Raw genomic sequence first — 27,247 nt, forward strand, 5'->3', positions numbered from 1 at the left:
GCGTCACCCGTGCTTGTCTGCGCGCTGCCAGCAGGCATCACATGCCCCCAAAACTTTGCAGAAAACAGGAAGCCCTGTCAGTTAGGGGGCAGCCCAGTGATTCATCAGGGACTGACAGTCCAGCTGTTCGTCCCTGTCCTCTGCACTCGGGTCACTGTCCAGGGCAGCTTCCTCCCTTCCCCGGCCAGCTTGGGGGAGCAGAGAGATCTTGGACTTTGCCTTATCACCTCTGGAGGCGGCATGGCCAGACTCTGTTTGGGCCAAGTTTTTATTTATCTTCCCTGGCTTTTTGGGGTGGGGAGGCTGAGGAATGTGGTGTGTTGCAATATTTGGAAGAGGGGGTGGAGAAACAGGGGCCAAATCTCCTGCCTGCTCATCCTTCTCGCCCCTGCACCTTCGGAGGCTCCCAGCTCGCCTTGGCTCCCCAGTTCCCTTGCCAGTCCCATCTCAACATATCCATCCCCTTGTCCCCTTCTGACTCCGTGGGCCTGGACCCATTTTCCTGGCCACACCTCAAGCCTTGGCTCCAGCGGTGGCTGCCAGTTGTTCGAAGCAGCTGTGGGGGCCTCCTCCACACGTGGCTGTGGATCGGCTCCGGATGGAACCCGAGGGGTTATTTATAGCAGGGTGGCCCTGGTGCCTGGAGCGCGGCCGAGGGCCTGGGGAGGCTCAGCCACTCCTCATCAGGGAGCAGAGGAATGGAGACGATGAAGTGTTGGATTTCTGCAGTCCTCTGGGTGGGTCGTTTTGGAACCGCCTGGTTTGGGGCTTGAAAATCAAACACAGCCCCTCCTTGCTGTGCCCCTTCCCCACCCACCCCCGGCCTGACTCATGCAAACCCAAGTCCTTGGGGCTGGAGGAACTGTGGATGCAGAGAAAGTTCCTGCCCTGACAGCCCCGCTCGGCTGTTCCTTAGCCTGCCACGTTGCCGGTGCGCTTCGGAGCTGGGAGGTGGCTCGAGCCGGGGGTCTTCTCCCCAGTAGCTGAAGGGAAGGTTGCAGGGTTGCCCGCACTCTGGGCTCAGCAGGAGCCAGGCCTCGAAGCCCACCCACCTCACCCTGTAGGCACCGCAGGGCCGAGGGAGGCCCCCATCTCCTCGGGATCCTGGTGGTCAAGGCCACGGTCGCAGTGCGAATCCCACTTGGTCGTCACTTTCCCTGGGACTTGGGGTGAGTCACTCTGTGCCTCAGTTTCTCCCTTGCTTGGCAGAGTGTGGTCCCATTTCCCCTAAGAGGTAGCTGTCGCTGGGTGGTCGGGAAGGGCTTGTTTCTGGGAGGCCCAGGAGCGTCTGGAAGGTGCTGGGGGACTCTGAGCACTCAGGCTGGACCTGGGAATTCTGCTGCACTATGTGAGCGGCTGCAGGAGGTGGCTACAGCTGGCGGAGGCCATGCGGGGTTTTGATTTTCTTTTTTTTTTCCTCTCCTCTTCCCCTCCCCCCCCACACCTCCCATTGTCTGCTCTCTGTGTTCATTCACTGTGTGTTCTTCTGTGTCCACTTATATTCTTGTCAGCGGCACCAGGAATCTGTGTCTCTTTTTGTTGTGTCATCTTGCTGGTCAGCTCTCGTGTGCGGCGCCACTCCTGGGCAGGCTGCACTTTTGTCGCGCTGGGTGGCTCTCCTTAAGGGGTGCACTCCTTGTGCATGGGTTTCCCCTACGCGGGGGACACCCCTGCATGGCAGGGCACCCTTTGCGTGCATCAGCACTGCACGTGGGCCAGCTCCACACGGGGCAAGGAGGCCCGGGTTTGAACCACGGACCTGCCATGTGGTAGGCAGAAGCTCTATCCGTTGAACCAATTCCACTTCCCTGATTTTCTTTAGAGGTAAATGTTCGGCTGTACCTTTAGGCAACTACCTTTTAATTGTACTGGGTGGAATAATATCAATAACAACAATTGTCATTTATTGACTGCTGACTGCAGTCAGGCATTAGGCACAGGGCTTTATGTGCTTGTTTCCTCTTAATCCTCCCAGCAGACCTATGAGAGCTGTCCCCTTTTGCACCTGACTTTGCAGTGGCTCAGAGAGCTTAAGCCATGCGCAGGACTGCCCAGTGGGATGCTGGAACTCAGACTCTGGAGTTGGTGTGACTCTTGGTGCTTCTACCATGATGCCCTCCTGCTGCTCTGGGGTGTTTTTGGCACAGAGGGGCCAAGGGCTCCAAATAGAGTTGGTTGACCTATTTGTATGCAACTTGTCAACCCTGGAAATGGGAGTTGGTGGGGGGAGGGTGATAGACACCTGGGCGAGGGTCCTGGGGAGCGTGGCCTGCTGCCTTAGTGCTTGGCTTGGCTCAAGTACTCCTCGCCTGGCTCTTCTTGAAGCTTATGACTGAAGGTCTCCTGGCTGTTAGGAGAGGTGTGTGTGAGACGATGGTTGTTGGAGACACACAGGTTGAGAGCTGGACGGAGGTGGCCATCCCACGCGGGTTGTGGTTATATTTGCACTTGGGGTGCTATTCCAGTGGTCCTGTGAGTCAAGGCCAACGTGTTTCCATCCATTCACTGACTGTGTACTGAGCGTGTTTCTCAGTGCAGGTGCCATCCACCTGGTGGGGTTCATGTGTAGGCGTTTGTGGACACACAGGCACATGCACATGCACATGGGTTTGGCTTTGGGTTGCTGTGTGGCTGGGTGTTCGAGAGCCTGGACTGCAGTGCTGCCAGAGAACGGAGAGCATCTGCTTCTTGCCGCTGCCCGGGATGCCCCTGTGGACGGCTCCCTGCAGCATGGCCCAGCCAGTCGCCTGCCCCCTCCTAATGCTGCTCTCTTCTCCCTCTTTCCAGGGCTCCACCAGAGTCGCTCCAAGCATCCAGCCCCATCCTCAGCCCATCAGGTATGCCCGGCTCACAGGGGGCATGGGGTGGGCTGCAGGCAGTGGGGTCACTTAGGGACAGTGGGTGTCCTTCATAGTCATGCCTCTGGGTCCCATATAGCCACTGGGAGAGAGGATACAAATGTGAGCGCCACATGAGAAGAGGCAGGGGAGCTGTCACTTGGACGTGTAGTGCGTTGAGTTGTACATCTAAACCTTACCTTTACCTGCGTAGTCACGTTTAGTCCTTACAACAGTCCCTGAGAGATACGTATTTTACTTCCCTTGGGCAGGCGTGCATACTGAGTTTCAGAGATGAGGGGACTTGTGAAAGTCACACACCCGGATTTAAATTCAGGACTGGTTGGCATCAAAGCCTGGGCTAGATCCCACTCCTTTTTGGCAGACAGGGGTTTCTGGAGTTGGAGAAAAGTTCTCTATCTGGCTGGGCTGGCAGAGAGTGGGGGAGAATGAATGACAGAGGACCCCAAGAGTCTGTTTTCCCCACAGGCGGTTTCTCCGCTTGGACCCCCTCCCTCTCTGCCCTCACTTCCACCCCTGAGGCTCCTGGGATGTGTGAGGATGCCAGCCCTATCTGGCCATAGGGAGCTTGAGCCGCAGCCAGGAGGGTTTGGAGAGGAGCTGAAGCCCCTGGCAGTTCGTGGTCCAGTCTTGGGCCTCCCTGCCAGCTGCCCCAGACTTGGAAGGGTCTTTAAGGGCCCTCTCCTTCCCCTCCAGCTGAGGACAGGCCTGGCATGGGTGGTGCAGCGTGCGATGCTGCGGTTGTCCGGGGGTGGTGCTTTCTGCCTGCTCAGGCCCCCTGGGCTCAGCCTCCCGCCTCTCACCACCCTGTCTGCCCACCTTGCCTGCCTTCCCTCTCGCTCCCCCTCCCGTGCTGAGGGAGGGGCTGGAAAGATGAGGAGCTGGGCTTGCAAGCTTTCTGGATGCGCCAGTGTCTTTCTTGGAGCCAGGACAAAGAGGGGTTTGGGAGGGCGGATGCGCCGAGCTAGCTGAGGCTCCCTGCCCTCATCTCCGCGTCCTTGGGGTCCCTGAGTGTGATGGGGAGGGAGCTTCTTGCCCCGGGGCTGGTTGTCCCGACAGGACTGCCCTTGGCAGGCAGTGGCCCGAGGTAGGAGCCCCACCGCCATGGCTGCCTGCGCAGTGACTGCGGCACTAGGAACAGCTGGGACTCGGGGATCAGACTCGAGCTGGGCTCCTCTCGGCTCCTCAGCCGCCCGTCTTCCCACCATGGAGAAGCCGTACTGCATCCCCGTCTCCCCCAGCTCCTTCTCGGCAGCTGGGCTCGGATCTCAGCTGAGGAAGATGTGGGTTCTGCCACTGCACCTTCTGTCTTGGGACTTGTGCTCCCTGGTGCCAAAGAGCTCCCCTGTCCCCCAACTTTTAAATACCCTGCTGGTGTCCTCCTGCTGCTCCCCCCCAAGCTCAGTGTTACCCCGCTGTAGAGTCAGAGGTTGTCAGTGTGAAATGTTGAGTGCCACCCACCTTGGCTAGAGGGGAAGCCTGATACTGGAAGGTTTGAAGCTAAGGAGGCATGGTATGGGGAGGGTGGCAGGTGCTTCCAGAAGTTACGGGTGGGCTTTAGAGGGAACTTCAAAGTCCTGAGGCTCACTTTCCCCTCCTGTCAGCTCCTCAGTGGGTACTCCGGCCCCTTCCCCTGAAAGAGACAGAAGCTGGGGAAAGTGTAAAGATGTGAGCTCCTGCCCCCTCCCTCGGCACCCAGTGGAGGCGGGTAGCCCAGCCCAGGGGCTCCCCCGTTCTCCGGGAAGTTCAGGTAGCCTTAGCATATCCAGGGGCTGCCTGCCACTGCAGCGGCAAAGGCTCAGCTCCCTCACACGTCCCCAGCCCTTAGAGACCAGGGATGCACCACCAAGGAGCTGCTCTGGCAGGCGGTGGGAGCTGCTGGAGGTGGGGAGAGAGCCAGGGAACAAAAGGCAGGAGCCGGCCTGCTGCAGGGCAGGGCTGGAATGTGCTCTGTGGTCTGGCCTACCTGGAACCCCGGTGAGCTGTCACCTGAGCTGCCCCTTCCTCCCCTGAGAGGCCTCCCCACCTCCTGCACAGCTCCAGAGCAAGGGGAAGGCAGGAGGCGGCTCAGCTCCAGGACGCTGGAGAGCACCCGGCACTGCCTTGTCTCCCTCTCCTGGAGCAGCACCGAGAGCCTCTGGGAGGCTTCTGCAGGACCAGGAGGCCGCAGCGTATCTGGAGGCAGAGCTGACCTCCTGGCCAGTTCTAGCCTTGGCATTCAGCTCTGGAATTACAGAAAGCAGTGCCAGAAGAGCCGATGGGAACCTCGAACTGGCGTGATTGCTGCTTCTGAGATGGCCTGAGATCTCGCCAGCCGCTGCCCAGCTCTGGTCTCTCTGGCAGGCCCAGGCTGGCCTTGCTGGCTGCATTCGCCCTGTTAGGGTGTAGCCTCAGGCCTCGGCTCTGGGTTAGGGAGCAGCCGGCCTCCCTGTGTTGGAGATGGGGGCTCACTCTGGATGGGGGAGGGGCTAGATTCTGATCTGGGCCTTCGCCTCCCTCCTGTCTCCCTAGAAACATGAGTGTGAACCGCACCATGGAGGACAGCTGCGAGCTGGACCTGGTATACGTCACAGAGAGGATCATTGCTGTCACCTTCCCCAGCACAGCCAACGAGGACAACTTCCGGAGCAACCTCCGCGAGGTGGCCCAGATGCTCAAGTCCAAACATGGCGGCAACTACCTGGTGAGGGGCGGAGCCCTAGCCCGCGTGTCCAGCGCTCCTCTGCCCTTTCATCTGCCCGCCACCTCTCCGCTGCTGGTGTCCCTGCCCACCTGCCCGGTCCCAGCCCTCCTCTTTCCTTCATTAGCCTGCCCTTCATCCCTGGCTTCTCTCGTGCCCTGCGTCTTCACTCACTCTCCAGCCCAACTGTATTCTGTGTTTTATTTATTTATTTTTAAAATTTATTTCTCCCCCCCCCCCCCATTGTCTGCTCTCTGTGTCCATTCACTGTGTTCTTCTGTGTCTGCTTGTATTCTTGTCAGCGGCACCAGGAATCTGTGTCTCTTTCTGTTGCGTCATCTTGCTGTGTCAGCTCTCCGTGTGTGCGGTGCCACTCCTGGGCAGGCTGCGCTTTTTTTGCACTGGGCGGCTGTCCTTACAGGGCTCACTTCTTGTGTGTGGGGCTCCCCTATGTGGGGGACACCCCTGTGTGGCACAGCACTCCTTGCATGCATTGGCACTGCGTGTGGACCAGCTCCACACGGGTCAGGAGGCAGAGCTCTGCGGTAGGCAGATACTCTGTCAGTTGAGCCAAATCTGCTTCCCTGTATTCTGTGTTATACAGAGTGCATCTGCAGCTGAACTGCAGCCTCTGGAACCCAAGTCGTGTGTGTGTGTGTTTGTGTGTGTGTGTAGTGTGTGGACCAGGAGAAGAGAATAATAACAGAAGCTCATGTGATTAAACCTGCCTGTGAGTGAGGCTCTGCTCTAAGTGCTTTCTGCATACTTAACCTTCACACCAGCCCTAGGAAGCAGGTACTTGCTAGGGCACAGAGAGATGGAGTTATTTGCCAAAGGTCACACAGTCAGGAAGTGGCAGAGCTGGCCTAACGTCACCTCTGAGATGTCTTAGGGCCGAGTTGTGGCAACTTGCATCTTAACAGACCTTGTGAAGGAATTGCCTAACAAAGGGGTGCCTGGCGGGGTTCTCCTTCAGCATCGGGCAGGCTGGCCTGACGGATTGGACCTAACCTTGGCTCCAGGCGAGGGCTTAGGTCCATCTTAAGGGATGTATATGTGGGAGGCACCCCCAGATCAGATCAGCAAGACTTTGAGGATTTGAGTAGAGCTGGGTATAGGAGGCTGTGTTAGTCTCCTACGGCTGCCGAAACAAATTGCCACATGCTTGGTGGCTTAAAATGACAAATTTATTCTCTCAGTTCTGGAGATCAGAAATCTGAAATCAAGGTGACCGCAGGACCATGCCGCCTCTGTGGCTTTCAGGGAGCTTCCTTCTTGCCCCTTCTTAGCCCCGGGGTCTCAGCCGTCCTTGGTGCTCCCGGGCTTGGCGTTCTTCGCCGCGTTCTCTGCTTCTGTTTGTCACATGGCCTGCTGCCCTGGGTCTCCCTGAGTGTGCCCTTCTCTTCCTGAGGACACTGTCATTAGTTAGGGCCCACCCGAAACCCAGGCCATTTCATCTCGAGGCCCTTAACGCATTACATCTGCACAGACCGTATTTCAAATCAGGCCACGGTCTGAGATTCCAAGCAGACGTGAATTTTGGGGGGACGCTGTTCAACCCATTATGGAGGCCCATCTGTCAGCGGTGTTGGGGCACTGTTAAGAGCTGGGCTTTACACTTCACAATGTCCTGGGTTCGAATTCTAGTGCTGCGCTTACTAACTGTGTGATCTTGGGCACCTAACCTCACCGAGCTTTAAGTTCCCCGTCTGTACGCTGCGTTAACAACACCGCCTGCCTCTCATGGTTGTGAGAATTAAGCCAGCCGTTAGCTGAGAAGCCCTTAGCCCGGGGCTACCGCACGGGGCACAGTGGCCATTGTTAGCTTAGTAAAGTGCGTTCCTGGGCGGGGTGCGAGGGGGCCTAGAAGCTGTCTAAGAGCTTTCGAGTCCCGGGATCCGTGGGTCTCTGAGAAGCTCGCCTCCCGCCCCCTGCCTTCCCACAGGCGCTGTCGTCAGTCTCCAGTCCTGATTTTCCTCAGGATGTAACTTGGAGTTTCCCAGGCACCGGGGTGGGGGTGGGGGTTCCTCAGGATGTCCCATCCCCGCTCTTCCAAGGGGCTCTGCACACCCCTTCAGAGGGGGTGTCAGGAGTACAGCGTTTGGGGTCCCGCGGTGGACAGGGTGTGGGGAAGAGGGTGCCAAGGCTGAGAGGGTGTCGCAGCCCGCGAGATGGTTCGCGGTGGAGAAGGCCCAACCGCAGAGAACGCGCCTGCGGCTGGGGTGAGGCTGTAAAGTAAACTGCGAGGTGGAAATCGGGACTGTCAAAGTTCTTGCCACTTGCCCCCAGGTTCCCTTTCAGTGTGGCCAGACGCCCTCCCTCCCCCTCCTCGGGGAGACCTGAGGGGCCTCAGGCAGGGTCTACCCCCTTCTTGTCCTCAGGTCAGGAGGTCCACTCTCTGTTTCTCTCTCTCCCTCTTTTCTGAGAACCGATAGTTGAGTTGTTGTAAATCAATGTATGTCTGACAGGATGAGAGAGAGATTGAGAAAGAGAAGAAAAGAGAGGGAGGGAGAGGGAGGAAGGAGAAAGAGATAGCGATAAGATAGAGATGAAAAGGGTGAGAGGGAGGAAGAGACAGAGAAGGGAGGGAAGGAGAGAGGTACAGACATCAGGTAGAGGGGGAGCGGCTGCGGGAGGTGGGCCCGGAGGCCGGGGAGGGGGTGGCTGGCCTGTGTCTGTCCGCCAGTGGGGAGGGGGCTTCGAGGAGGCGGGAGATCCGCCGTGGTCCCCAGCACGGGCCAGTGGCTTCCTCCCCACCTCCCCTCCTGACCGTTTCCCTTTTCTCCTTCTAGCTTTTTAACCTCTCTGAGCGGAGACCTGACATCACGAAGCTCCATGCCAAGGTGAGCGGATGAGCCCGCCTGCGAGAGGAGAGCGGGCCTGCTCCCTGTCCCCGCGGTCCCCTTTGTGGGGGACACTTTGGAATCTCGGGGGGAGGGAGGCTGTGACAGTTGGAAAAGTCTATTCAAAATGAAAGTGCCGTCTTATTTTTTGAGAATGGAATATAATGTGTTTTTTTTTTCATAGTACAAATTGCAGAAAGTAAAGCTTGGTATGGTGATTTCCTGTCCAGGCTGTGCCCCCCCACCCCCCGCCCATTTCCTGGGGGGAGCACACAAAATCTCTGGGGTGAGGAGGGGGGTCGTGAGATGTTTAGCTTTACTTAGGAGTATCTTGGATTTAAAAGGGTTGGGAATTGCTGCTTTCAACACTCCTACTGCCAGTTTGTCCTTGGTTTGCTCAGTGGGCTGTGTGTGTGGTTTTGCTGAGGACATTTGCTCCCAGCTCTGGGACTGTGAGCACGTCGCTATGTGACCCTGGGCAGGTGACAGACTTCTCTGGGCCTCAGTTCATGCCTCTGAAAGTAGATGGGCTGGATCAGAAGGGGTGTCTGCCCTTCCAAGCAGTTCTTTTCTGTGAGCTTAGCTCTGCCCTTCTGTCCCCTTCAGCATTCTCTGGTCTGAAAAATTCTCATGGGCTGTAAAATAAATAATGGTTTGTCCAGAGCCTGGAAAAGACTGTGGGCACCTGGGACCCCTCTGCCATTCCCTCTTTTGCCCTGGAGGGCACCGTGGAGGTCCCTCATCACATCGCAAGGTCAGAGTCACCTGGAAGGGGCCTGGGGGTCTTTAGCTCCAAGCTTTTGTTTAGCTCACATGTGAGGAAACTGAGGCTCAAAGAAGGGGCAGTGACTTCCCTGAGGCCCTGCAGTGAGCCAGGCTGGAGCCGATCAGGGGCCTGGCGTCTCTGGTCTGGGCACTGCCCTTTGACCCCCTGCCTCCCTGCTGGTGGCCGCTGTTCTTGGTTCTGGCATATGCTGCGTGTGCTGCTCCCACTGCCGGGGCCGGCTCTCCAGGGCTTCCGCCCTCTTCTCATTCGTGGCTTGGACCGCAGGTACTGGAATTTGGCTGGCCCGACCTACACACCCCAGCCCTGGAGAAGATCTGCAGCGTCTGCAAGGCCGTGGACACTTGGCTCAACGCTGACCCCCACAACGTTGTCGTTCTGCACAACAAGGTCAGAGCAGGGGTGGGGGCGTGCGCGCCTGGCTGCCCCTGCGTGAGTGTGCCTCGTTGCTGTGCCTTCGGGTTGTGTGAGCACGCCCATGTGCATCTCCTTTCTAGGGGATGAGAGACTGGCCTATTTGAGTCTCAGCTCCTCTTCCCTCCCTTGCCACTGCTGTCCTTCTTCGACAGTCCCTTCGAACCACACCCCTCTCCCCAGCCCCTGCTTCCTTTCCACCAAGGATTCTGGTGGGCTCTGGGGCCTTGGAAATAACGGGTTTGTGTTTGGGGCTCTTTCAGGGAAACCGAGGCAGGATAGGTGTGGTCATCGCGGCTTATATGCACTACAGCAACATTTCTGCCAGGTAATGGACATTGACAGTGGGCTCTCCTAGCCCCAGGGGTCTCTCCCTTCCCTGGGGCTGGAGGATGAGGACGGGGTGGAGGGGCCGCCAGCAGAGGAGAAGGTGTCTGCGCAGCTCTGAGGCAGAGAGGTCTGGGTGGAGAAGGCCCAAGGGAGGACGCAGCCATCGGGCCAGCTCCTTGGGGCCCCTTCCTTGCCAAACTACCTTCTTTTTCCCTGGGTGAGCAGGGAGGGAGCCAGAAAGAAATGCTGGGTCAGATCTGGGCCAGCAGAACCATCTCTCTGCCTCAGGCCAGCAGCCCCCACTTTCCACGTAGATATTTTTGCGTAAGAATAGGAAACAACCAGTGGATGAAGCCCACTCTGACTCTGTTTTATTCATTCATTCGTTTACTCATACAATGGTTGTTGAACATCCCTGTGCCAGGCAGTGTTCTCAGAGCTGGGGAGGCAGCCCTGGGCCAGGCCGAGCCCCTGGCCCCACGCACCATTCAGTAGGTGAACAGGCACCTAACGCAGGATCAGGTGACAAGTACCGTGAATGAATGACGAGAGCCCAGGAAGACAGGGGGAGAGGGGTGGCGTGGTCAGAGGCCTCTTGCGGAGCTGGTGTTTGAGTAGAGACCTGAATCGCATGGGGGGGGGGAGTCAGGGAGCCTGAGTCTGTAAAGTGGGGGTGAGCCTCCCAGGTGCAGAGAAGAGGCAGGACAGGGCTGAGGGGGGCCTGCGAGGGCCCCCTGTGTCTGAGTGAGCGGGGGAGCCGTGGGGCTGAAGCTGGAAGGCGGCACGGCTCAGCAGGGGCAGAGCCCATGGACTTACCAGCCTTCAGAAGGACCAGGGGGTTTATCCCAAGAGTGACGGAAGCCAGCAGAGAGTCCAGAGCAGGGGCACCATGTGACGGTTTTTGAAATGATCTTTCTGAGCACCCTGTGGGGGTTGGTTGCAGTTTTAAGTTAAAGACACACAATCCAGCCAAACCTTAGCATGAACACTTTCTGTGTGCCTCCTAGGGGCCTCTGTGCCAAACTCTTTATAGATGTTATCGCACTCAATCGCCTTAACAGCCTTTGGGGAAAGTGTGGTTATCACGCTTATGGGACAGGAGAGAAAAATGGGGATCAGGAAGATTAAGTAACGTGCCCCAAACACATGGCTGTTAAGAGGTAGACTTGTCTGGCTCCAAAGCCCATGCGCTGGGGGCTGCACCTCCCAGGATGGAGAGGTGCTGGGGCCCCCTTTGCCTGAAGCTTCTCGGCACAGGATGGCTGGAAGAAGAGCCCTGTCATACCTCCAGGCACTGGGAATGGCCGGAGGGCTCTGCAGGCCTGGGGCAGCCGGGGTGGGGGACAAAGGGCTCTTGGATGTGGGGGTCATCTCCTCTGCCTGCCTGTCTCTCCCTCAGTGCGGACCAGGCACTGGACCGGTTTGCAATGAAGCGGTTCTACGAGGACAAGATCGTCCCCATTGGCCAGCCATCTCAGAGAAGGTGGGTCTCTGGGTTCATGCGTGTGTGTGCTCGCCGTCCACAGGGACTGGACTTGTGTCCCCGCAAGGGGGTGCAAAATATGCCGAGGTGGAACTGTACCAAGCACATGTGCTCAGATGCCAGCCCATGGCGTCTGGAATGGTGTGTGCTTGAGGATGGGGGTGAGCCACTGGGCCAGCTTGTGTGGGCAGGGTCAGGGTGGTGTGTGGGAGGGACAGTGGCCAGGCGGGTAAGGAGCGCCTACGTGAGAAGGCTCTGGCTAATCTTGGTCCCATTCAGGACTGCCTCTCTGCCCTGGTGAGTCATCGGAAGGCTGGTGTCACTGCCGCCTGCCCCGGCAAGGCCACAGAGATTCATTTCGAGGTCACCTTCTGTTGGGAAGCCTTCAGAAGTTTTCCCAGGGCTCTCAACATGATCTCATTGGAGTCTCACATTAGTCCAGGCAGGAAGCAGGCAAGGGATGGATGGATGGATGGATGGATTCATTTGGCACATTTTAGGCACTCTACTGTGTTCCACACATTGCAGGTGAATAAGACAAAGTCCTTGCCCTCACTGAGCTAATATTCTATTGAGAGAGATGGACATTGAAGGAGTAAACACACAAACAAGACATTTTCAGCTAGTGACAGATGCTATGAAGAAAAGAGAAGAGCGTTGTAGAGAGAGTAACTGTTAGAAAGAGGATGGGGTAACTCTGATGAGGGTGATCGGGGAATATCTCTCAGAGGAGAGGGATTTGAGCCAAGCCTAAATAATGATGAGTCCCCACGCAAAGATCTGGCATATCCCCACTTACAGATGAAAGTTCTGAGTCCAGGACAGGGACGCAGCGTGGCCAGGGCCCATCGTGAGTGGCGGCTGAGCTAGAATATTCACGAAGGTGCCTTATTCCTGGGACCAGGGCTGTCCTGAGTGCTGCCCCTGGATTCTGCTCTGTGGGTGACACGTTGTTTAATGGTGTCTGATCCAGACAAGTGGGAACCAGAGTGGTGGGGAGCCCAAGCCCAGAGTGGAGAACTGGAGGGTCTCACTGAGGCCCAGTTCTTTTTGTGTCTGGAGTTGTGGACTTGCCCATGCTGGGACAACACTGTTGTGTGCTGCGTCATCAGACAGGGTCTCATGGAGCTTATCTTATGGCAGGGAGGGGAGAGGAGGGATGATCCCCAAGTACACAATAATCAAGATAGTGATCAGTGCTTTGAAGGAAAAAAAGTCCACGAAGCAGGCTGATGGGCTAGAAACGGATGGGATGGATGTGAGGGGCTGATGCCAAGTGACAGACCTTTCTGAGAAAGTGACATGTGAGGTGAGATCTGAGTGGGGATAAGGAATTGAGCAAGTGAAGGTCTGGGTTAAAGGATCAAGGCAGCCGAGACAGCAAATGCCAGGGCCGGGAGGCCACAAGCACCCCTACGAGGACCTTGAAACACTAAGTGGGTGAGCAGGACCCCAGAGCTGCAAGGCCCTGGAGCTTCCCAGTCTCTCCCTGCTGAGGGTCCTCACCATGCACCCCTCACCTCCCACCCTGCTTGGCTGCCTAAAGGCGTGCTGGCCCAGCGAGGGGCTGCCTTGGCCCCTGCGGTGGGAAGCCTAGGAAGAAATGGGTGAGTCCTCAAGCAAGCTGGCACCGTACCACTGGCACAAGAGAGCTGGTGGGCAGCCTCTGGGCCAGGGATTAGAAATGGGATGTTTTATGAGCAGAAAATTCTGGCCAGGCCCCCAGACACATCTCTGTGTCTTCCCAGGGAAGACATCCTCAGAAAGGAAAGAACGATAGGTCAAGTGCTGGCTCCGCAGTCCCTGGCTCGCCACGTATGACTGGTGGTCTTGAACTTGACCTTGAAGCCATTACCATGGCATAATGTGGATGGGAGAAAGTGGATGGAACAGTCATATCTCTGGAGCTGAGCAGTGGAAGCCTGGAAAATGGGGATCAGCATTACTTCTCAGGAACAGCATTGTTCAGGGATTCCACAATGCTCAGAGTGTGCTTACAGAGTGTGCATTTGGTGTGGGTTTACATTATCTGTGTCTGCCTTGCAGTCATATCTGCAACTTCATCTGCTTACGGGTGGGGATTTCTGCTCTGTGCCCAAATGTGAAAGTGCAACTGTTGAGTTTATTATGCATTCGTCACCACTTTCCCGCCTTCTTGTCGGTGTCACTTGCAGGGAATGGAGCAGCTGGAAGACAGGAGGGCAGGGAGAGAAGGAGGGAGGGGCTTTGCCCGCGGCTCCCCCATTCATTGTCACCCCACCCCCAGACTCATTGTCCCCAAGCACACAGACACATCCTGTTGGCACGATTAGGGTAGTTGATAGGAACCTCGCCATTCCAGGTTTCCGGTTTGAGTAACGGGGCTGGGGGCTGGATAGGGGCCTGAATAGGAGCCTGCGGTGCCCATCAGATTATCTTGCTTGGGTAGTCTGAGGTGGCCCCACCCAGACCCAGGGACAGAGGCCCACAGGCCTGGAGGTGGGCCAAGGAGCCAGGAGCCAGGAGGTCATGTGGGTTCCGTCCTGCCTGCCTCGCAGGGTTCCTGTTGGCGCCCGTGGTCTCAGGATGCTTTCTGATTGGTCTAGTTGACCCAGCTGGGTGTTCTCTGCCCAATCGGGAAAGGAGGAAGTGCCAACGAGCAACAGCAGAGGACTGGCCTCCAGTTCCGGCACGTGTGTCAGAGCTCCAGACGTCTGTCCTCCTGGCCCACTCCCGGCTTTGCGTGTTCTTGCTGTGGGTCTTTGGGAGGCTAATGACCATTTCTGGATGTGATTTTCTCACTCTGTCTTGGATTGGGGGTGGGTTAGTCCTTCCATTCTTCCAACAGGATCTTTGTCAAAAGATGTTAACACTAGAGGTTGGGATACTTATTGGAAATTGATTATCTTCAAATTTTCAAATGAAACGACTTATGCAGAGGGACTTTGTACACATCAGAGTGATATGAAAAAAGTAGAGGATTATAAGGATTAAGTTCTTAGTCACGATTTTCAGGACTTTCATGTGACTAGAGGGATTTGGGAGCAGAACCGGGGCCGGTGAGCATAAGCAACAGGGTGTGGTTTGGGCTTGGTGCAAGGTGTCAGAGCTGCATTATGGTTGACCAGCCAGCCTTGCGCAGTAGCGAGCAGCTTAATGACGCCTGTCAGGGATGTGTGGAAGGGGCTTAGACCCAGCAAGAGGTTCTTGGGCAGGGAATAAAGCAGGAAAGGATGTTCATTTGGCCACCAGGGGGTGCTAGAGAACTTGGAGTGGGATGCTAGGCGCGAACCAGCTCCAGGTTTAGGGTACCAGCTCGCCCTCCCCTCCTGGGACTCCAATCAGCCCAGACAGATGGGGTCTCCCAGTTCCTGAGTCTCCCCAGAAAAGACATCACGGCATGTCAGAATTGATAGAGACTCCTTTTGCCAACCCCTGTCTCCTGCCCCTCAGCTGTTGTTATCTGCACAAAATGTCCCTGTGCAAACTTGAGAGATTCTTCCTGATTTCCAACTCATCCTTTGTTCTGGTCCGTTTGTTCAGACCCTAACACTGAATGTGGGAGGGATGGGGTGGAGGGAGAGGATCCTACCCCTGGCGTTCTGGTTTTGCCACCTCCTTTTCCTCCCTCTCCAGGAGCACAGTCATTCCTCTTCCCTTTTCTCCCAGAGCACTGCCCCAGGCTGACCCCTACCCCCGAGGCCTCATGGTGGCTGGGATCTTGGTCCCAGGACAGGCCTCCCTTGCTGAAGCTGTCGCTCTCCCTGCTGCAGGTACGTGCATTACTTCAGCGGGCTGCTCTCAGGTGCCATCAAAATGAACAACAAGCCCTTGTTTCTGCACCACGTGATCATGCACGGAATCCCCAACTTCGAGTCTAAAGGAGGTACCTGCTGCAGCTCTCTGGCTTCCCTTCCCACCAGCCTCCTTCCTTCTGGCTTCCATCTCCTCCTCTCAAGAGGCAGCCTTGGGTGGTTAAAAAAAGAAAAAAGAAAAAAGCTTCCTGGCTCCAGAGCCATAAGACTTGGGCTGGAGTCTCAACTGTACCATTTCGTGAGCCTTCTCTAAGCCACTGTCTGTTCATTTGAAAAATGGGTTTCACATTTGCAATGCCAGCTGGCGCGAAATGTGGGAGGTGGCAATGTTTTGTGAACTTAAAATACCTTACAAATGAAAAGTTAGTGTTTCTTCCCTGTTGTATTTTTTTCCTTCCTCTTTTTCTCTTTCCTCTTTTCCTCCTTCCCCTTCTCCTTCCCCCATTCCTTCCTTCCTTTCTCCCTTCCTCCTCCCCCCCTCCCCGCCCTTACCTAACATCCCTCCTTCCCTTTCAGGCTGTCGGCCCTTTCTCCGGATCTACCAGGCCATGCAACCTGTTTATACATCTGGCATCTAGTAGGTATCCAGGGAAAGGGAGGCAAGGGATGTGCAAGGCGCCAGGCCAAGGACTGGGAGTGGGAGGTGGGGAGTAGGGGGCAGGTCAGAAGCCAACATTGGCCTGAACTCTTCTTCCCCAAAGAAATGAAGGGATGAAGTTATCGAGTTTCCCAGTCCGGCCTCTGGCCTGGGGCAGTAGGGAGAAAATGTGCTCCCTGCCCCCACTCTCAGTGGCCTTCTCTCCCTCCCCCCAGCAACGTCCAAGGTGACAGCCAGACCAGCATCTGCATCACCATCGAGCCAGGGCTGCTTCTGAAGGGAGACATCTTGGTGAGTGCCCTGCTCTGCTGCTCTCTCCACTCCCACCCTCGTTTATTTTCCCTTCCTTCTCTCTGTCTACTTCTTCCTGCACCTCCACACAGCCTGGTGGGCTGCCAGTCTTGGAACTGTGGGCTCTCAGGGGCTCTGCAAGGCATTCTGATGGTCTGTTGTTCACTCTCCTGGCCCTGAGTTGGACATCCCCTCCTGTGGCTGTTCTCTTGTTCAGGAACATCTCTGAGGCTTCCTGTTGGTAACCAGGACTCCCTGGGTTCTAACCTCAGTCGTACCTGCTACAGTTCAGATCCACTCCACTTTCTCTATTCCCACCTGTACTTCTTGGGAGGACTGTTTTGTCCTTTCAAGGCAAGACTGGCCTCCAGCTCTCTGCCATTCTAGAAATGCTCTCAGAGAGCTCTGAGATCCTCTTGGATGCTGGTGACCTCTTGCTCACTGTTTTTGGGGTGATGCCAGTCATTGGGGCTGAAAAGGAGGGCCCCCAAGACCCAGGTTCCCCCTCCCAGCCTCCTGACTGGCTCTGCTCCTTTTCCCACCCAGCTCAAGTGCTACCACAAGAAGTTCCGGAGCCCAGCTCGAGACGTCATCTTCCGCGTGCAGTTCCACACCTGTGCCATCCATGACCTGGGTGTTGTCTTTGGGAAGGAGGACCTCGATGATGCCTTCAAAGGTGGGCTCCCGTGGCGGGGAGGGGAGCCCCGCTTGATGGATGTGGAGGGCATGGGGGCTGTCTTCTCTGAGTCACATGGTCTGCTGAGTCTCAGGGATACTTGGTGATGGTGGCAGCGAATGTTTGAGATTGGGATATGGTCTGGGAATCTGAATTTTCAGTGAAGTGGCGATAAATATGACCTTCATTGTCCCTGCCTCCCAAATCCCTGGGCTGTTACATATCTTGCAACCTCTTCCTACTACTTTCCCTATATTTCGTTGTAGAAAAGCTTTTTTTTTTCCCCAACATTTACTGGGCATCTACTCTGTGCCATGCTTTTTACTAAGTGCTGGGAGTTCAAAGCCAAAAACATGGCAAGCCTTGATGGAGCTCAGAAATCTCCTGAGTGGGGAGGTAGACCTAGCAAGAAATAATTATCCTACAAGGTGGAAGAGCAATAGTGGAGGGGCTGTGGCAGCAGTGAGGGAAGAGGGAGGTGGTCCCGGGTTCCCCTTGCTCCCTTCTTCTATCCATTGAGGCTTTAGCTGCATCACATTCAGGCCCAGGACACATCCACCTCCATCTACCCGTCCATCCATCCAAAAAGCATCACTTGCATGTCTGTACCTACTGGGCATGTGCTGGGCCCTGGAGATACAGAGAGAAAGAAGCCAGGCCCTGCCCTCAGGGGGCTCACAGTCTTGTTGGAGAAAGAGCCACCCAAGTATGATACTCTGAAGTGGTGCCCGCAGTGATGGAGGCAAGGGCAGTCAGGGTGGGGCCCCCCCCAGGAGCAGGCACTGTCCCTGCTGTAAATTCTTCCTGTAGCTGGTGATCTGTGTCCAGACTGAGCCAAGGACAGAGAGCACCGAGTGGGGCCTGGGGCTCCAAGGAGCCAGCAGAGCAAACACAGAAGATGCAGTTACAATTACAGAACAGAACGTAAATGTTAGCTGTCATAAGGAAAAATAAAGGTCTAGCTGACAAAATATAGGTGGGAATGGGGAGAGGTAGAGTAGAGGAAAGGAAGGGGAACACATTTCTTCCCCTTACATGGTAGGAATCAAAAGACACCATCTGCAATGGACAGATCAGGAAATGGAAATTTAACTCTAGTATTTAAAGTTTCAAGGGCAATCAATAGATTGATACTGATACCAATTATTGATATCATTGATAAATGATAACAATGATGATACTCCTGATAAAACTAATGAGATTTAAAATGGAGATGAGAGTAGTATAAGGAAGCCAAATTATTCATCTTTATGGTGCTGAATCAATAGAGATGATTTAAAATTGGTATATCTAGAAATACTGGCATAGATTATTATATAGTCTTTTAAAATTTTTATTTATTTATTTATTCTTCTTTATTTTCTTTTAAATGTTACATTAAAAAAATATGAGGTCCCATATACCCCCCACCCCACCCACCCCACATCAACAACCACTTCCATCATCGCGGCACATCCACTGCACCCGGCGAATAACACGGACAGTGGTCCACATTGTAGTCCACACTCTCCCCCAGGCCACCCAGTGGGCCATGGCAGGACACACAACGTCCAGCATCCATCCCTGCAGCACCACCCAGGACAACTCCAAATCCTGAAAATGCCCCCACACCATACAGTCTTCGAGGTAACCACTAGTACAACAAAAAACAAATAGAGAACTGGATAAGGGTTAGGATGGATAGGAGATGTACTTTTCATTACATACACATGTATAAATTACATATTACTTATCGCCATGTGATAAATGTATTAACTTTCTTTGAGAAGAAAACTTTTTGTGGAGTCCTTTTTTGGAATTAATTGTCCACTTTTGTTTTTCCTTCTCCTTTTTCAGATGATCGATTTCCTGAATATGGCAAAGTGGAATTTGTGTTTTCTTATGGGCCAGAGAAAATTCAAGGTATAAGCCAAGTTAGAATGTGTTCTTTCACCCCTTTCCTTCCATCCTGACCTGTCCCATACTACCCCACCATTCTCCTACTGGTCTGCTTTATGATTATCAAGTTACCTAGGATTGAGAGGCAGGTCAGCAGTAAAGGATCTGGATGTCAGAGTGGACCCCAGCTAAACAAGAACCAATGACTTAATCTCTGGATAATAAAAATAAAAAAGCAGACAGAGAGGCGCTAGGTTGGATATACTGTTCTGGTCCCATTAGGTCATAATCCTGTTATATTCAGAGGCTGAAGGCTGTGGTATTGAAGGTAGTGTTGGAGAACACTCAGAGGTGCTGGATGGATGATGAGTATTTATGAGAACTAAGGTGACTTAACCTGAAGACAAGTAGGCTGATTTAATAAGAACCTTTAAGCCTCCAGACTGGTTATATGTGGAGACCAGTTGTTCCCTATCTTTTCTGAGAATAGAATGGGAGGGGATGAGGATAGGTAACAGACAGAGGGACTCTGAACAGAGGAAAGCAAGGGCTGCCAGGCCAGGGAGGTAGCACCCTTGAAGACCTGCCTTGCAGCTTCCGGGGCTTTCTCTGGCCTGGTGGGAGAGACTCCGCCTCTCCCTCAGGTCTCTGGCTGGAGTGCAGAGCATCTCAAGTGGGGGGCATAGGGATGGCTGAGATGACCTTTTAGAAGCCTTGTACCCACTCACCCACAAGCCCGTGACTTCCCTGCAGTCCCTGACCCTCTGCAGCCCTCTGCAAGCCTCTTCTGCACTCCCTGTCCCCAATTCCAGGAGCAGACGCTCTGGCCTCCTGGCACTGCTGCAGGGGCCCATGGGCTGGGGAAGAGAATGAGGCAGACACCCAGCCAGAGGGCACCGCCAGCTTTCTCCCAGGGGTCTTCATTCCTCAGTGCCCCTGTCCTGATTTACCCGTGTGACCTGGTATGAGCCTTTTCAGGAATGCAAGAAACCAGACTCCCAGGTCCTCCTTCTAACTTAAGCAGCTGGTCCCCACTCCTCCCCGCAGTGCTCAAGAAAATGATAAGTCCCGTAGGGAGCCTCCTTGGGGGAGCTTCGGGGCTGCCTGTTTTCCAGCGGCTGATCTCTTTTTCCTCCTCACCGCCCCCCACGTAGGCATGGAACACCTGGAGAACGGGCCCAGCGTGTCTGTGGACTATAACACCTCCGACCCCCTCATCCGCTGGGATTCCTACGACAACTTTAGCGGGCATCGAGAAGATGGCATGGAGGGTAGGTGGGGACCAGTGGCTCCCAGCCCCGCCCCTCGAACTCCCACCCCTCTCCCCACCGCCCAGCCCCTTCGCCATCACTTCCATTTTCTTGGTGAGAGGTGAGTGGCCTGGGACCAAGCACAAGTCTGAGGCACCTCTGAGCACCCACAGTTGAGTGGGGGAAGATAAGGCAAAACCTCTGAATATGTTAAAGCATGAGGACAGAGCTCAAGAATGCAGCAAAGCAGCCAAACCAAATGGGGGTGTCACAGGGGTGCGCCACAGGTGCCAAATGAGTCCCGCAGACTTTGAGTGCTCTGGGACTGTCAGAGGGGATTCTTGAGAGCTGGGGTGGCCAGGAAGGCTCCTTGGAGGACGTGACTTGAAGGAGCTCATTGGCCTCAGAGATACCCCCAGGGCTGGAAACACAACATTTATTAGATTTCTTTTAAACCGGTCGTCGGATTTCTTCAGGCTTGCTGCCTGAGTTCTCTGGGGTCAGAGCACTAGGAAGGCGGACACAGCGTCTCAGGCCTCGAAGCTTTCATCCACCGCCAAGGAAAATATTTGAGTGCTGAAAACAAAGTGATAGGCTCCAAAATTTGAAAAGGAAGCTGTGGAATTGAAATTAATCCATGTTTAATTTAGCTCCCAAACCTAACATTATGTCAAATGGTCGACTGCAACTCAATTCAACTCTTGAGTTCTAGATGAGTTATATTTGTTTATGTGGGTCATTTAAATATGTGTGATAGGACGTGGGAGGGGGGCAGAGCCCAGTAACTTCTTGAGATGCCCTGTCTGGGGTTTAGATGCAGCTTGCTTTCCTGATTTGGTCATAGACCCACAGAATGTGAGTGCTGGGAGGGGCCTCGGGCTGTTTGGTCCAACCTCCCAAACCCATTTTCTGCTGGGGTACCTGAGGCCCCTGAAAGGAACAGTCTCTTCGTTTATCCCCACGGCTCTGTGGGTGCCTTTTCAAGGATACTGGAAGCCAGCCTCAGGACTGGTCCTCCCGGCTCAAGCCAATCCTCGGATGGGGCTGTGCTCCCCAGGGACCCTCGGGCCAGGCCTGCGGCCCTCCCACATCCTCCTTTCTTGACACCACCCACCTCCCGTGTCACCCTCCGATGTTTTGGATTTGTTGACTGTACTGTGAAAGTCTTTTAGGTCTTTTCTTGAATGAAACTGTTCCCTCGGACCCTGGAGACACCAGAAGGAGCAATGGATTTAGGAGAAAGGAGGGAGGTGGTTAGACCAGCATTTAGGGGCTCCGTGGGTGAGCGTCTTCACGTGCAAGTGCAAAGTGGATGGCTTCTCCTCACACCCACTGCCGCCCTGCGGCCCCTTCTTGGGCGCATCCTCCCACCCACGCAGGCTGCTCTCCCAAAGCCCTGCTCTTCCTCCCCCAAGGCGGTGCGCTTGGGCCGAGTGCTGGGAGAAAGCAGCCGAGGAGGTGATTAGTTCTGTGATACCGATGGCTGTCAGCCTAATTGCTCATCCGTCTGGGATGTTTGCATTTTTAACAAGAACACTTGGCCATTTGGAAGAATTTTCAATATCTCCCCATCTCTCCCTGGTGTGGATTCAGTACAATGATAAATGTGAAAACATTTAGTAAACTATAAAGTGCCAGGCAAATAAAAGGTAAAATAATTAAGGGGAGAAGTAGACATGGAAAAACCAGGGCCTGGGACGCAGTCGGCTGTGAGGGAAGAATGAAGACCAGATGGGCCGACGGGGGACGACGTGGGGACAGCAAGAGGCCAGGGAGGGAGGGAGGGGCTGGGGCAAGGAGAGGCCCCTTCCCCCTTGCCCTCCCTCCCCTCCCCTCTGATCTGCTCCCCTCGGCAGGGGGACGGAATCAGCAGGGACTTTTGGGCCCGTTAAAGGTCAGCTTGCCCTGCAGGGACAGAGGGGCCCCTGTCTGGAGGCTGAAAAGCTGGCCCCGTGCCTGGGGGCGGGAAGGGATGGCAGGGCAACAGCCCACGGCTCTGCTGACCTCTTCCCTGGCCGGGCCTCACGGGCTGTGCCTGGGTCCTGGGAGCTGTGCCTGAGCGGTCCCCAGGGGAGACCCTCTCTGCTTCTTGCTCCATACCCTACAGGATTTAAGGAGAGCAAGGCCGGCCAGCCCTCGGTCTCCTGGGCTTGCTTCTGGAGGGCTTGAGACTCCAGGGCCCGGAGGTGACAGCATCTTCCTCTGGCTGATCCTCCGGTCAAGAGAGAAAGAGAGACGGGAGGCCCCCAACCATCTCCCCGGTGGGGGCCAGGCTCCCGAGGCTCAGTTTCCCCAGGTGCTAGCTGGGGTAAATGTAGTTGGTTGCCTAATCCCCAGGATGTGCCCTGGAGCTAGAGCTAGAGCGGTCTTAGAGCTGGATGGATGGCCTCATAGAGCGTGGCGGTCCCCAAGGCGGCTTTGCCTGCCTCTGGGGATCCTGGGCCAGGAAAGGCAGACCTGCCCCGAGGCCCCATAGCGCGGTGGTTGAGCATGTGCTTCAGGGCTGGGCTGTCTGGGTTCCCATCCCAGATTCCCCTCCTTTTAAGCTGCGTGCACTTGGGCAAATTATTTAGCCATTCCGTGTCTACAAATCTGGGGCAATAAGAGTATCGATTTCACTGGATTATTGTAGCATTTTTTTTGTGAGAGGCAGTTCCACGTAGAGGTTAAGGAGGTGGTGGCCTCTGGGGTCGAGGTACTGGGGTTCACTTCTCAGTCTTGCATGACTGTCCTTGGACAAGATGCCATCCTTGGGGCCTTGGTTTTCTCTGCTGTAAAACAGGGATTCAGCCAACATGTCTGAAAAAAAAATTGTTTTATTAGAACAATTGTAGGTTTATGGAAAAATCATGCAGAAAGTACAGAGGTCCCATAGACCGCTCTCTCACAGTTTTCCCTCTTATTACTACTTTGCATTAGTGTGGTTCCTTTGCTACCATCGAGACAATATTATTATAATTACCCTGTTAACTATAGCCCATAGTTCCCATTGGAGTTCACTCTTTGGGTTGAACAGTTCAATGAGTTTTTTTTTTAAAGTTATTCCGGTAGCATTTATACATCCTAAATCTTCCCATTTTATCTGCTTTCAGTTACGTAAACAGTGGTGCTAATCACATTCACGGTGTTGTGCTACCTTCCCCACCATCCATTACCAAAGCATTCCCAACGCCCAAAACAGAAGCTGGCGCGTGACCCCCCCCATTCCCTACCCCTCGCCCCTGGTACCCTGTGCTCTAATGGTGACTGCGTGAGTGTCACACATCTTTTGGAGCCCCTTGTGGGGAGCAGGAGCTGAGGAGCCGCTGCCTGTTGTGTTTCCTCGAGAGTCTCTGACGCCCCAGTGGGGCCCCCATCCCAGGGGCTGCCGGCGCGGCGGGGGCCCTTCGCCTTGGGGGCCCGCTCTGGATTTACCGGACGCCGCCACAGGGCCAAGAGCGTGGTCCGCACGATCTCGTCGAATCCTGTCTGGGGATAAAACACGGTTATTATCCCCAGACGGAGAAGGTGGGGTGCAGAGGGGTGAGGTGGCCCACCCAAGGTGGCCGAGCTCGTGCAGAGCTAACCGGGTGCGCCGCTGCCGCGCAAACCGCTGTGCTCCTGGGTGGCCAACTGCCCCCCACCCCAGCGCAGACTGGACCTGCCGCCATCCCTGGTGAGCGTCTGCCCCTCTCTGACCCCAGCTCCCACCTGTCTCTCAGGATGAGGGAGGGGACGAGACAGGGTACCCAGGGTGGGTTTTCAGCTCGACTTTGGTCTGGGGGACAGCTGAGAGTCTCCCCTCTTCCAAGCTGCCCGGCACAGGGGCGTCTCAGCTGCTCACTCGGGAATTCACATTCCTGGAATCTGCCTACCTCTTCTATTTCAGGGGAGGGGTGAGGAGAGGCCAGGCCAGTCCCTCTGGAGACCCCCGGGTGACTGTGAGGGGGGTGCAGGGGGCAGTGGGCCAAGCACTGGGGACAGATAGCATCTCTGGCCTGCCCCCCAGGTGCCCCGACTTGACCGGAGGAGCCGCTCTGTGTTTCACTCCTTCCTCACTGCCTATGCACCTTCCCTCCCTCCAGCCCACCTGAGTTTAGGGCTAGTGGCTTGGTGAAGCTTAGAGGGCTCTTCCACTCCCTTGGGACCTACGGGACCAATCTCCGCAGCAAAGAGAAAGGAAGAAAAGCCTTGTGGGGGACTTCTGGGATTCTGCAAGCTGACCTTCAGGCTGGGGTGACCCGGGCCTGTCATCAGCCTGCCTGATGCCCTCCTTCCACAGTGAGGACGCTGAAGGGCAGGGACTTGCCAAAGGGAAGGAAATCCCCACCAGCGGAGCCCCACTTTGCCCCGTCTCAGCTCACCCCAGCCCCATTTGTTGGACGACAAAACCGAAGTGTGGCGAGGTCAGCGAGCTGACCACGGTCACGCCGTAAGTGGTGGAGTGGTGATTTGAATCCAGGTGTGTCTGACTCCAGGTCCCTTTCCACCTGCCTTGGAGCTCAGCTAATTCAGCCCTACATGCTCCCTGATTCAGAGGGCCCCTTTAGGGTGGTTGTCCAAGTCTTCCTCACACCCTTATGATGACGGGCAGCTCACTACCATACAGTGCAACCCAAAGGGACAGTTGTGCCTCTGCATGGACGATGAGGCTGCAATAGTGATGGATGCTTGGGGACCTTTGGCTCATCTTAGGCCGGGGAAGGGAAATGATGAAAGGTTAAGCATAGAATCAAGAACTTCCTGAGTAGACAAGGTCCCAGCTCTGGGACAGCCGGTCGGGGGGCAGAGGAGTGCTGTGCTGCCAACTCAGGCCTTCTGGCTTTGGAAGTGGTATCCCTTGGAGAACCTGCTGCCCCGGGAAGGAGTTTCCTGGTTTGTGTGTGGTCAGGTGCCGTGGGCCTTTGGTCCTGAGTGGGGAGGGATTGAGGGTCCAGGCGTGGGCTGTGGGGAGAGCGTTGGCCCCCCACCAGCCTCCTCCTTGCGGGCTCTCTCTCTCTCTCTGCTTTGGTTTGGAGCCTGCCAGCTCAGCGCTCTGGCTGACATCACGTTTTGCAGCCTCCAGAAGCCCCATTAGCTCTTTGGCCCGAGTTCTGAAGCCCCATGCCCAGATCCCAGATCCCCATGGGTGGGAGCGGGGCCATGTTTCTGCCTATGCTGCACAGCGGAGGCTCCAGATTCCTCCAGACTGTTCTAAGCAAGGCTTCTCGGAAACAAGCCCCGAGACCAAGGGATGCGGGCAGCCTTCCACCTCTGATAGCCCAAAGGCTGCCTGGGCTTTGCCTCACTGCCCACCCATGGCTCGCCCTGATGTGACCTTGGACATCTTACAACTTAGAGGAGAGTTTTGGGGGAAAGGGGCTGGGAGATGAGTAAATGAGGGGTTGAGAAGGAGACTGCTCAGGGCTGAAAGAAATAATGGGGGAGAAAGTGACAGGTCCACTGGCCTGGCTGGGTGTGGCAGTGGGGGGCCGGATATCCACCCCATTTCTGGGTTTCTCTTCCTGTTGATATCCTTCAGCCTTTCCTGTTTCCATGGGCAGCTCCACCAGAGCCAGGGGCTGGAGCTTCAGTCCTCAAGACCTGAGAAGCAGCGGCTCCCTTCCTTGGAGAAGGGCTTGCAGCAGCTCCTTTTGTCTGAGCTGGGAAGACCTTCTTGCTGGGATTCAGGGATCCCTTGCCTGTGATGATGTCCCATGAACTTGACTTGTCCGAGAGAGAGGAAAGAGGGAGGGAGAGAGACCCGGTAAACAGATAGGGAGGGAGAAGGAGAGAGAGACAGAATGAGAGACATGGAGAGACAGACAGGTAGATCCTGGACTGGAAGGAAGGAGATTTGGGTCTGGGTGTCCTTGGAAACTCCTTTTCTTTGTCTTCTTTATCCCCCATAAAATGAGGGGATTGGATTTGGCAGTGATTCTTCCAGTTTCTTTGAGCTCTATCATTGTTTCTTTTTGTGACTTGTGAGGAGCTAAGATGGGCCTGTTAAGCTTCCCTCTCGCATCTTCCCAACTTGTAAGCTTGGAGTGGGCAGCTTAATTTAATGGATGTATCAGTCAGGAGAGGCGTTGTTATGCTGCAGTAACAAGCAATCCCCAAAGCATATTTCTTGCTTGTGCTAGAAGTCCAGTGTGCATTGGCAGGAGTCTCTGATCAGCATAGTTATTCTTGGCCAGTGATGGGCTTCATCTCATATGTACTTCCATCATTGCTACAGCAGTGGGAAAAGGACACAGTGGTTTGTGTACTGACTCCTAAGGGCTTCTGCCTGGAAATGACACACTTTACTTATTGGCTCAGACAATTCATATGTCATGTCTAACTTTAAAGAGGGCAGGGAAGTTGTGCTTGGAAGGTGGAGATCTGGAAATAATGGTGAACATGCTAATCTCTACTATAGAGATAAGCCTGTGGGATATGGACTCAGAAGATCTGGTTCTAAGCTCTGTTCTTTATAGCTGCATTCCTTGCTTTATTGCTGCATTACTTTGCCTCTCTGAGACCCAAATTCCTTATTCATAAAATGCGTGCATTAACGTACCTTCCTCCTAGGACTGTTGGTAGGATTCAATCAGATAATGCATGTGAAATGTGAAAAGTCGAGTGCTTGGTGCTTACTATGCTGGCAACAGTTTCTGTTATTGTCTTTGAAGTGCTGGTGAAGAGAAGAGATAGATGTGATTTTGAAGGTATACAAGCCCCTCCTCTTAAGGAAAAAACCCTCGTCACCTTGATCCTCTACTCTCTGGGAATCGTATAATGCTGGCTCTGTTCCCAGTGGAGTCCCATTTTTGGAAGTCAAGGAGACTTGTACTTTTCAGCTCTGCCTCTGACACCAACTTGCTGTGTGACTTTGGAAAAGTTACTCCCCCCTCTCTGGGCCTGTTTCCTTGTCAGTGAATTGAGGAGGAGGGACTCCTAAAGGGGTTCCCGGCTTTCAAACCCTAACGATGACATTGATGATGCTGATGTTGATGACATTGATGATGCTGATGTTGATGACATTGATGATGCTGATGTTGATGACAATGATGAGATGGTGGCTAGCACTGTGTGCTTTCTGGGCAACCAGGTATCACTGAATGTGTATTCTCTTGGTTAATCCTTCCCAAACACCAATACATACAAATTGTTTTGTGACTAATAGGTTGAACAAACAGAGCTTGCAGGGTGTAATTATAAAGCCACTTTCTTTTGTCCACCACTGCCCTTTATTTATTTTTCGTTTGCATTTCCTTTGGATTCTTTTTTTTCTTTTTTTCTTTGTTTTCTTTTTTAATGATACATTCAAAAAATATGAGAGGTTCCTATATACCCCTCCACCCCTCCCCACTCCTCCCACATCAACAACCCCCCCCCACCGCGGCACTCTCACAGCACTTGGCGAAC

General features: G+C 54.7%; 1 protein-coding gene and 1 long non-coding RNA gene across 32 annotated transcripts in view; one reads left to right on the forward strand and one right to left on the reverse strand.

The window, feature by feature from the left end:
- Positions 1 to 27,247, forward strand: part of TNS1 (tensin 1) — a 216,761-nt gene that overhangs the window by 117,496 nt on the left and 72,018 nt on the right. For 30 of the 31 annotated variants that reach the window (XM_058300129.1, XM_058300130.1, XM_058300132.1 and 27 more), the window contains 12 exons: positions 2,788 to 2,837; positions 5,370 to 5,541; positions 8,331 to 8,381; positions 9,433 to 9,555; positions 9,843 to 9,907; positions 11,309 to 11,392; positions 15,145 to 15,257; positions 15,703 to 15,763; positions 16,000 to 16,075; positions 16,622 to 16,751; positions 18,588 to 18,653; positions 19,784 to 19,900. In XM_058300129.1, the coding sequence (XP_058156112.1) occupies positions 2,788 to 2,837; positions 5,370 to 5,541; positions 8,331 to 8,381; positions 9,433 to 9,555; positions 9,843 to 9,907; positions 11,309 to 11,392; positions 15,145 to 15,257; positions 15,703 to 15,763; positions 16,000 to 16,075; positions 16,622 to 16,751; positions 18,588 to 18,653; positions 19,784 to 19,900 (1,108 nt within the window). Of the gene's footprint in view, positions 1 to 1,060; positions 1,170 to 2,787; positions 2,838 to 5,369; positions 5,542 to 8,330; positions 8,382 to 9,432; positions 9,556 to 9,842; positions 9,908 to 11,308; positions 11,393 to 15,144; positions 15,258 to 15,702; positions 15,764 to 15,999; positions 16,076 to 16,621; positions 16,752 to 18,587; positions 18,654 to 19,783; positions 19,901 to 27,247 lie in introns of those variants that run through there. The other variant, XM_058300147.2, reaches the window with a different exon arrangement.
- Positions 22,499 to 23,198, reverse strand: LOC131279132 (uncharacterized). Its single transcript, XR_009186470.2, has 2 exons — positions 23,108 to 23,198; positions 22,499 to 22,678 (listed from the first exon to the last, which is right to left on the reverse strand). It is a non-coding gene; the product is annotated as an uncharacterized lncRNA (long non-coding RNA).

This window comes from Dasypus novemcinctus, chromosome 7 (assembly GCF_030445035.2).
Source record: "Dasypus novemcinctus isolate mDasNov1 chromosome 7, mDasNov1.1.hap2, whole genome shotgun sequence".
NCBI classification, from domain to species: domain Eukaryota; kingdom Metazoa; phylum Chordata; class Mammalia; order Cingulata; family Dasypodidae; genus Dasypus; species Dasypus novemcinctus.